We start from the raw sequence: 10,701 nt of genomic DNA on the forward strand, positions 1-10,701 counted from the left end.
AAACTTTGCAAAAATGTATTTAACAATTTAAAATCTTGAAATTGTTGTCAAACATCAACTGTCAAAATTTGTATTAAAGTTATAAAAAATGTCTACATCAACCTTGTCTTAGTTCTGGTGTTAATAGATGTGCATCAATATCACTTTAATGTATGATTGTAGAGCTCTAATATTGTGCTGAAACTTGTGTTGATAAAACACCCTTTTTAAATCTTTTGCCTTGTTATTGGTACTTATAGAACGAGATAAGCAATAAACTAACAATGTATGACTATATCCTGAAGGCTGAAATACTTGAGAAAGAAGCATTACGGGTAAGATCAGACACCCCACCATGGCACTATCTAAAAACTCAGGTATGCATATGTGTGTAAATGCAAAATGTTTGAAGTACATAATACTAAGGTGAAGTGTGCACATTAGACCACTTTTGCATTGTCATTGTGAAGCTCAGAACTGATAATAATTGTGTATTCGTTAGGCTATAAACTATAGACTGTCACTTTGTATAACAAACTGATTCATCAACTTAAACGGAATGTTCAAAAGTCTCTCTTTCTAAAGTCTTTTATTTACTGTGAAGTATCTATACCGTACGTTTTAAAAGCATTATCCAACTTAGTTTCTACGTTTTACCCAAATGGTGCTTGTTATTTCAACTTGTGTGACACCGTATACACTACAGTAACTAGTATTACATTCTTTTTGTACAGCTTCATTATTTGTTTTCTTGCTATAGTCAAATATATACATATGCTTGATTAAATTAATCAATGTTGCATTTATGTAACATAGTATTAAACAATATTGTTAAAATGTATAATATTTATAAAATCATATGTAGTACACAATATTGTATGACTGTATTTAACTTATGATGCAAAGAATTATAATATAATGAGTGATTGTCATTCTTGAAACAAGAACATCATTAGTTGGTTTTTAAAAGCTGTAGAACTACTTTGAACTCGTGAAGCATGGTACTATTGTGTATTGCAGAGCGGTGTACAAATGTATTACAAAGCTTCTCCTCATTTCAATGGAAACATGTACGTTTTAGATCCTAGTTTTCCAAAGTTTTATATTTTCTTGACTTTCCTACATAATTTATAAGCAAAAATATTTATGACACTGTTCTAATAAATCTAAGGTTAGCACAGTTTAGAAAGATTATGTTAAAAATTTGCATTAACAAGGTTTATTCCTTTCATAGCAAAAAGGTCACATTGCTCACATTTTTATTACAAAGCAATAGATGAGAAGAAATTTCGCTATATTGTTACAATCAGTAAGTTTTCAGTGTATCATAAAACATTAACTATGTTGCATGTTAAAGGTGTAATAACTTTTCCAAAAAATAGAAATTATGATTAGGTTGCTTTGTTAAAGAGATGTGAGGATTCGTAGAGTCATAAAGGCCCTGACCGAACAAAAATGGAAGACGCCATACTCAAGTTTCACCCTTGTTTGGGATCATCAGTGGTGTATATTCATGTTGTTTTGAGCGGAAATCGAACTTCTCACTTGAAGGAAATTGTCCACAATGTTCATCAGGTCGGAAGTTTGATTCCCTCTCAAGACATCATAAATATGCACTACTGATGATCTCAAATAGGGGGAGATATTGCTTTACACAATGTTTTCACCTGTGATCGGAGTAAGGCAAAATTACTTAACCGTCTTACTCAGATATAAATTTGAAACAACACTGGACTTCCCTCATGATGTTGTGTACCAGGTGATGAGACCTCCTGCTACCACAGAGGAGAGACTTTCGTGGGATAAAAGTTTAAAGCATTACGAACGATTGCTCACCATCTCAGAGGTACTATCACTTTTTCTGTACGGTATGTATTTAGCTTGAAAATGAACAAGGTATTTACTATTTAAAAACCGCCTTGTTCTACCTGCTTAGCTGTTGTAATTATAGTAAACATAATGTCATCAAGGAAACCCACATGTTTTCTAGCTAGAACCTTCTGCTAATAGCCAACTTTGCCCGTCGCCTGGTTAGCTCAGTGGTTACGCGCTCTGCTCAAAATCATGCGGCGCTGGTTCGACTCTCGGGTTGTGCGTTTGAACAACGCATTTCAGGACCGAAATGGCTCGTTTCGGTGAGTCCGATTCGGTGAGTCCGATCCCTTAATGGGGGATTTTTTCAATTTTTTTTTTAAATTATCGGGTACCGTAGCCTAATTATCATTGCCGTTTTAGGGTTAGGGGTTAGAGGTTAGGAACTCACCGAATCGGACTCACCGAATAGTAGCAGACCCTTTCAGGACTGCTCTCCATTCAGCGGCACCTAGTGAATAGAATAATTCTCTGGCAACAATACAGTTACAACAATCGGAAAATTTGACTCTGTCAATCTTGGTAACCGGCCCTGCGTCAACTCAAGAGCCTCTACATTCTGCAAGTACCGTCCCTACAAGTACCGTCCCGTACCATTATTGAAACATTATGCGAAACTCCACAATATTGAACTCAAAAAGAAACCAGCTCTGGCAGACTGCTTTGTCGTTACTTTCGCCGAACAACCCAGCAAACATTATTTAGACATCGCTGAAGATAAATGGTTACATACAATCAAAGCCACCATAAACATACAGAAATTGATTCGACCAACCACTTAAATCCCATGTCATCAGCAACCTCCGACCCCTGTGGTGTAGATTCTTCAACTGTGCCCATTTAAACGTATTCTTTTTTGACGCTTTGTCTATGTAAGCTTATGGCAATGGACTGAAATTAAATTGCGTTTTTCTTTGTATTCGTCTTGTTGAACTGTTATAATTTACTAGATGGATGCCCATTTACACTTATTCTTTATTGACGCTTTATCGATATAAACTTACGGCAATGGACTGAAACTAAATTGCGTTTTTTCTTTGTATTCGCCTTCTTAAACTGTTGTAATTTACTAGACGGATGATCAGGTTAATGTATTTCTTGAATTTTGTACCAGAATATTGTTGGAAATCGTGGGAGAACACCAGTTAAGATTTAGGCTTGCAGGTTTTGATTTTAATATTATGTAACCATCTATTTAAAATATAATTTTTATGCGTGTTGATAACATCGGAGTTTGCTTTATTTGTTCGTTTTACGTATTTTTTAAATTTTCTTCTTTTTTTACATGTGCTAGCTGAAGATGCTATTACTATAGCGAAATCGATTCTTAACTTAATAAATTACACTAAGAGGTTAGATTGTTGTGCAAATGCCAGCATTTGATGAATGCAAATTAGCAGTACCTACTCTACAAGTATGCGAAACTGCCAGGAATAACCTATCAAGGCTTTGTCAGCCGAGGATAAAGATTCAAAACCAAACCAACTGGATTTTATTTAATCTGTTTTTTTTATGTCACATAAAGTATGAACGACTTCATGACACTCAATCAAAGCAGTTTACCACACTGAATCCTCAATAACCTTACAGTGTTCATTTTCAAAATAAACCTACCATATGGGTATTTGAAATTTTGAGTATTTTACTTAACGTAGAGAAATTTAAGGACTTTGCGCTTGATTGTTTAAATTTTTCAAACATATTGTAGACAAATTGTTTCTATAGTAAATGAAACCCTTTGACATGGTAAAACTTTAAACTTTAACACAAGTTATTTTTTGATCTAGTTTGTAAGCCTTGTGCATTGATAACCTGCGATTTACTAAAGCCACACAAAATATGATGTTTTCATTTCAGGAATTGGCTGTGGGTTTGCTGGTAACACCAAGTGCTGCTTTGGGAATGATTTCAAAGCGGGAATTCGTTGATATTTACTTTTATAAAACTTTCCCGAGTGATGAGACGAAGCAACATGAAGGTGAGGCACTCTGTCGTGTCATCATTTGATTGGACTGCTTTAGATTTGATTTGTTTTAATCGTTTGCATGAATTATACTCTAATATTGACTGCAAGAGATGTTTTTGTAAACTTTTTCACGAGGATATAACGTTTTTTATCGTTTTTAGACTATGGAGAAATGTGTTGGATTTTTGGTAAGTAAATTCGTTGGTAAGTTCACCGTTATATTTTCGTTAGTAACGAGCTAAAACCGCTTGTTAATCACTCCAGTGCCACTTAGTATTTTTTAGATGGTCCTTATTTTAAATTTATGATATGTTATGGATTTATGGTTGAGAAGATGGGCGTGCAATGCGATATAAAATGCTACGCGAATAAGAGGATTGTAGGTTATCATTACAGTATTATCACATCGATACGTATATTATACGTTTGTGGAGGAAGTATCACCACTTCTAATCTAGCTGAGAATTTTTGTCGGTGGAATCTGACTTGGTGGTTTTTACCTCAGACTTTGACTAGTGATTCTTAGGCTCCAGAATTCCTGGTTTATGAGTAACCATTTGCGTCGGACTTGGACTTAACTAAAAAGAAATCGGAAGTACACCTTGCAGCAGTTGTGGATAGACAAAAGCATTGATAAGGCGAAATGCACCTTTTCTTAAGCTTTGTTTTGCCTACCGTACTTAACATTACGAAAGGCAATAAAATGCTTGGTTTTGCAACGTTTGGACCTGCATTGCGTTTGGATATTTGACAGGCTGGAGTTTTGCAAGTATAGATGGTCATTTATTTTTGTTTGGATGCGAAACAAAACGTACATAAAAAAAACAAAAAAACATGCAGTGTGGATCCAATGAGAGAGTGCGAAAGACCGTAACCCTATGAAGGCGTAGGAGGTCGTCAAGTCTGCAATCTCTCATTCGAGCAGATTTACGAAAGCAAATATTGCATTTGTAAAAGGGCTAATTGTTGACATAAGCAATTTGCGGTACAAAGTCTGAACGCTGAATGGCCTTTGTTTCAATTTCAATGCTGACTCGTGTTCTTTGCTATGATTAAGCTTTCCTTTGTGACAACAAGGTAACTAGCCTCGGAATGGCCCGATTCGGTGAGTCCGATTCGGTGAGTCCGATTCGGTGAGTCCGATTCGGTGAGTCCGATCCCTTAACGGGGGATTTTTTCAATTTTTTTTTTAATTATCGGGTACCGTGGCCTAATTATCATTGCCGTTTTAGGGTTAAGGGTTAGGAGTTAGGGTTAGAGGTTAGGAACTCACCGAATCAGACTCACCGAATCGGACTCACCGAATAGTAGCAGACCCAACTAGCCTATAGTAGTGAATTTGAGTGGATTGGACTTTTTGTTCTTGTCATGCTTGATTCTATACGATACTATCATCCATTTTTATCCCTTTTTTAATATATGAGACCTGTTGTTTGTCCCCGCAAGCAGGGGTCTGCCAGTTTGTTTAGCAATTGCTTTATTTTATTTCAGCAGTACTCATCAATTGCTTTTATGTGTAGCGTGCTTCATTGAAACTGCACGATGTAAAGTGCAAAGTGTAAACACTACTTCACTTTTCTACAGCAATCTTACCACAACCAAGTGCTGCACGGCAATGGCAGTGAGCATACTTGTTAGTTCAGGCTATGTTTGTTCTGACAAAGGCGATTGCATCAGTGGCGCAGCTAGTAAAAGACGTCTAGAAACATTGAAGCCATGTAAAAAGGAAATGTTTTACTAGCTAAGGTTCCGATTGCTTCAGGAGTTCAATGCATTTCAGGCGAAAGCATTCAATTGCCATCTCACCCGGAGACCAACCAGTACGTGCGGGGAACGAATTACCCTGGTGGCTACGTGGTGGCCCAAAATATCAAGTGAGTTATTCAAGTCTTTGTAAGTGTTTGTGCACAGTTGCGTCAATCAAATATTACTACTCGACTGGTGTTCACAGCAAACTGATGGGCGTTTGCTCAATTTTTTTGAGCTCACTCTGCTTTATTCATTGTATGTTAATGTATGATTCGGAGTTTGAACATTCTAGAACGTAGACCTTTTAGCTTAGAAGACCGAAGTATTCCTCTGCTGTCGTATGCTCTTGTAACTGAAAACAGTGCGACTGACGTAAAACGAAAAACTTCATTGATTAAATAAAAAAAATCTACTTTGGTTGCAGACATGAACAACCAGAAAGTTGTTTTTCCTGTGGTTAAGTATTTTACAAGCAATGACGATTTTCGAGACTTTTATGTCCAACCTATGTAAACATCAGACATTCTTGTTTTCAGAAATCCTAATCAATGCTTTTTGGAACTTTATGTGAACTGCGACATTGGCGGCAAAATACCCCGTAGTATGGTGGAAGCCGCATTGCCATATCAACAGGTCCATTTCATTGAAAGCTTAAAGGCCGAAGTCAAAAAACGGATGTCAAAAAAATGAAATGTGTCTTTTTTGAGAGAGAAAAAGTTTCTAAGTTCTGAAATAGCTGTATTGTATGCTACCTTGTTAAATTATTTTACGGATCAAAAACAGTGCTATGCAATTTTAAAGCTCTAGCTTTGTGATTTATGTAATTATGTGCGAAGAAGTGCGTTAACTCTTAGCATCACTGCAGTTTGTTTTTTCATTTTCTCTCAAGTTCATTAACTTTGTTAAATTTGAAATGAGCAGCCCAAGTGCTAAAAAGACGTGTAATGTCAAATTTTCCTTAATTTTGCAGAGAGTTTTTGCTTCTCTTCTACAGTGTTAAAGAAGCTTTGAAGCTTTCTTTGCTTGTTTTATGTGCTTGTTCCCAGCCGTGTGTGCTAATTTATTTTCATTTGTTAGTACAATTCCTTCACTGTATGTTTTTTTGTATTTTATTTGCAATATCCCACGTTAGATCTAAATAGTCTAATTTTATTGCTGCCGGCGTGCTTATAGTTTTGTGCCTTCTTCTTGATTCAGAGTTAGCGCTTTTACCGAGATGATTAAATTACAATCTCGTGCATTTACGGCCTTGGCAGAAACGGTTTCTCCTTTGTCACGCCAGCCATACCATCGAACAGTGTAAGTTGTTTCAGTCCCAGCAGAGCCTGGTCTCGGACACTAGGCCTACGCTTTTCGACTTCCAGCTGAATGTGTCGTCACCAGGGGTGTCAAGAGGACAGTTGCATCGAATTATTTTTATAAACATTTTACACTTCATTATAACATCGTTTGACAAAGTTTTACTATTGGCTTAGGCTGAAAGTCCTCTCAGAATGCGCGATTTTAAAGGGTTTTTTCAGTATTTTCTGGGGGGACCCCCAGACCTCGTAGGTGCTCCGCCTTCGGTGACTTGTTGCCGGGCTCACTCACATATGCAAAAATATTTATATGTCTCCCCCCCTCGAAATGTTGTGCTAGCTATGCCCCCGGTCGTTGCGCCTTTCTTTGAACTTGCCAGTACATTATGTTGCTTTTCATTTAATTCAACTTGATTTTTCCTGATTTCATATTCTTGAATATTCTACTGTCGCAATTTCCTTACTAGCATCCTGTGGTAAATTTGTTAGACTGTAATGTTGATCTTTATGTCGATCATGCTTTTCTTTTGTTGTTACCATCTTATATTGTTAGATAATAATTAAGTTATTGCACGAAGGACAACACTGTCTGCCTTTAACTGTAAAACGCTTGATTGCTTTCAACTGCGTTCGGTCTCACCGAAGGAAAATGGTGTTCCGCAAGGATCAGTCATGATTCTACATGTTTCTAACATTTAGATTCTACACCCACGACAATTCATGCACAATTGCACAGCTACTGCTAAATCTCCTCTCATCATGATTTGTCATCATCATCAACCAATTTTGACACATATGTGCTTATTCTTCATTGTGCTGTATCGTTACATGATTTACAAGACACTCTGAGCAATGACAGTTTTATTCTAAAAATGGCGACTAAATGTCAGTGAAACCAAAATGTCTGACACTTTTGCAGGATTCAGCAAGCGAGGACTGATTAAATTAAATGAATCTTTATCCTCGGACTGGGAAAGCTTCTTGCAGAGCTTAATCCTGACAGTTTGGCATACTTGTAGAATGTAGACTTGTAGAGGCTTTGAATCACTGACGCAGGCCCGGTCGCGAAATTTTTTTTTCCACGAACTTTTTGTATCATTTGCATAGAGTTTGTATTTATACCGTGTGAATGCAAATGTTTTTCGTTGGCGTGGTTGGTTCATTGGTTTCGCCTTTTGCCTTATATTCGTGAGGACATAGGTTCGACACCCATCGAAGTCAATTTTTTTTTCATTACATTAATTTTTGCGGTGCACAAAAGCTTTTCAAAATAAGTAAGGTTAGGATTAAAGGGTTAGGGTTAATTCTTAGGGTTAGGGTTAATTCTTAATCAATTCGGAAAATCTTACTTTTAGACTAGTGACCAGAATCAATTTTTCTTAACTTTTTTAAACTTGACTAGACTAAGTGTGTCTCCAGGCTACGTTTTTTTCAAGTTCAATGTTTAGATTTGGACCTAGAAGGCGAAAATCTGTAAAAACAGTTACGCGCGGTAACCAGTAGCCTAGTGGCTACACTTACAGATATATGCAAATGATACAAAAAGTTTGTGGGAAAAAAAATTCGCGGCCCGGTCACCGAGATTGATAGAGGGAAGTTTCCGATTATTGAAATCTTGTTGCCTGGAAATGGAGGATGACTTGTTTGTTTTTATTCGGAGCATTGTGAGCGGATGCTTGCGTCCTGCACGTTTGTAAAACCTCACTGTTTTTGCAAGAACCAATCACACTAAGCTTCGTCACGAAGAATCCTTTTCTTAGTCTACAATCACTGAAGCCAAATCATTGCTCCTATTCCGAAAGGGCACTCCCTCCTACTGAATATCTAGAATTCTTTTGTAGACCTGCACCTTTCCGAAACAGATGTGGTTCCGTATGCACACGATCGTCTGGTTGCTTTGCTCATATCGTGAGAAGGAACAGACCGCTGACCATATCGTGAATAGTCGTAGCACTCTTCGCCTACCAAAGGTGGAAAGTATCTGCCTAGTTTTTGATTGTGAATTTTAATCCTCAAAGTGAGAAATATTTTTTTAAAGCTCAAACCAGACAGTTTTTTCACACTTGAATATGCTTTGAACCACTGGCGCAGACCCGGTCGCACAAAGAGAAGTTACTGCTTGTTGTCTGTGAATTATTCCATGCACTAGGGGAACGTTCTAATATTACGTAACGCTTTTTTTCCGAATTTTTGACCCCCCCCTCCCCCATGTAACGCCAACGTAACGCATTTTTCAATCCCCCCTCCCCCATGTAACGCTTTTTCACTACGAATTCAGCACAAAAAACTACCATTCCGTACTCGAAAGCGTTACGTAACGTTTTGCTTGAACCCCCTCCCCCCCGATGTGACGCTAACGTAACGCTTTGCATAAACCCCCCTCCCCCTCGAAGGCGTTACGTAATATTTGAACGTTCCCTAGGTGCGCGTTGCCACTGAATGCAGAGCTATCCCTAAAAACGAGTTATGCTACTCAAGCAGACACTCCGAGAGTTGAAGCAGCGCTGTTTAATCTTGCCGTTTCTTTGTTCACAATGCAGAGGGCTTAACCAACTGGCTATCAGAGGCTTAAAGTGCCTCTGACAGGTAAATAAATTCGCTAAATTTACCTAAGATACCAAAAAGATGACACTAACAAACTTCCCTGACCAGCCAATCGTAAAAAATATCAACAGGCTACTGAGTTACACGCTTGCAAACTTTCGTTCACATCGGCGAATCTGGCACTCATTCAATTGCGAAAATAAAAATGGCACCACCGCTGTGACGTCACAGTAAGCGGGAAGGATACATTCTTTCTCTGTGATGATTTGGTGAAGTATGGTACGGTTACTGCAAAACGTGAATGTGTGGGGCTCTGTTGGTCTAAAGCATGTGCAAATTAAGAATTACCGAAATGAAAAAGTGAACTTATTATTACTATCAGGTTTCGATCAAATAGGTTGAGTTTACTTTTATCAAACAGCATCTCAATTCAATAGGGCTACAATTTTCATACTTTTTTATTTGTCCTAATCTGGCTATAGCCATTTGCAGTGTAACAACAGTATCTCACAAACAGCACCTTTAATTTATGGTTGAGGCAATGCCTACAAATTGCTGTTTATGTGACATTGTCAGTGACAAAGACCGTGTGCTGTCTTTTCCCACTTTCTCACAAAACAAGGTAGGCTGCTGAGAAGAAAATGGTCAAAGTTTTCTTCAAGTGTTCGAAAATGGTATGGGCCATACAAAACTAGTCGTATATGTTCACTTTACTGAAGATGATTTTGTTAATAGCCTACCTCTAAAGTAAAAATGCCTACAGGCATGTGTTGGAGTGTATACTACAAGGTGATGCTCTCGGAAGCAACAATCGGATTGTGATGCCGTCATGCATTGTTTGGCGAATCCGAAACAATTTTCCAGATCCAGATGGCCGTTACACAGGATTTCAATGGCCAACTGAAAGCACATTATGAGAGAGAAAGAGAACTTTTATTTATTTTTGAATAGTGATGATGAATTAAATATGAATGATGATTCGTACGATTTCTTCATTTTTCACTTAAAGTATAGGCCTACTTTAGGTTTTGTAGGAACGTATCCAGTACAGTTTTATTAAACTGCAAAAAACAATAAATCTTCGAAAAAAGCAACCGCTTGTACCAACTCCGACCAAACTGTGATCCACTAATTACATCTAGGAAGCGTTTGTTTCATCCGTTGCGAACGACGTCCACTTAGGATGACGTAATACCACCAAAGTCGTCCCAGAGCAGTGAAATATGGAGTTTCGCCTGTGGTGGCGCTGCGGAGCAGTCGTTTGATTAAATTACGCCCTAACCAGTCGAGCTG

The 10,701-nt window shown here is 37.8% G+C and overlaps 1 protein-coding gene across 1 annotated transcript; it reads left to right on the forward strand.

Moving 5' to 3' along the window:
* The first annotated feature begins 247 nt into the window (after positions 1-247).
* On the forward strand, positions 248-7,752 carry LOC145786461 (stAR-related lipid transfer protein 6-like). The gene is made up of 7 exons (XM_082598119.1): positions 248-356; positions 1,000-1,049; positions 1,690-1,825; positions 3,709-3,829; positions 3,979-4,005; positions 5,598-5,691; positions 6,103-7,752. Exons 1-7 carry the CDS (start codon positions 264-266, stop codon positions 6,254-6,256), a joined length of 675 nt encoding a protein of 224 aa, XP_082454245.1. The 5' UTR covers positions 248-263; the 3' UTR covers positions 6,257-7,752.
* The last annotated feature ends 2,949 nt before the right edge of the window (positions 7,753-10,701 follow it).

This window comes from Aplidium turbinatum, chromosome 17 (genome assembly GCF_918807975.1).
Source record: "Aplidium turbinatum chromosome 17, kaAplTurb1.1, whole genome shotgun sequence".
Taxonomy (NCBI): Eukaryota; Metazoa; Chordata; class Ascidiacea; order Aplousobranchia; family Polyclinidae; genus Aplidium; species Aplidium turbinatum.

What these genes read in the sequence shown, in the direction of transcription:
- LOC145786461 (XM_082598119.1), top strand. Translation starts at nt 264, where the DNA reads ATGTATGACTATATCCTGAAGGCTGAAATACTTGAGAAAGAAGCATTA. An exon ending in CCTCATTTCAATGGAAACAT is followed by an intron (nt 1,050 to 1,689) that starts GTACGTTTTAGA and finishes CGTCTTACTCAG; the next exon opens with ATATAAATTTGAAACAACAC. An exon ending in GATTGCTCACCATCTCAGAG is followed by an intron (nt 1,826 to 3,708) that starts GTACTATCACTT and finishes TTTTCATTTCAG; the next exon opens with GAATTGGCTGTGGGTTTGCT.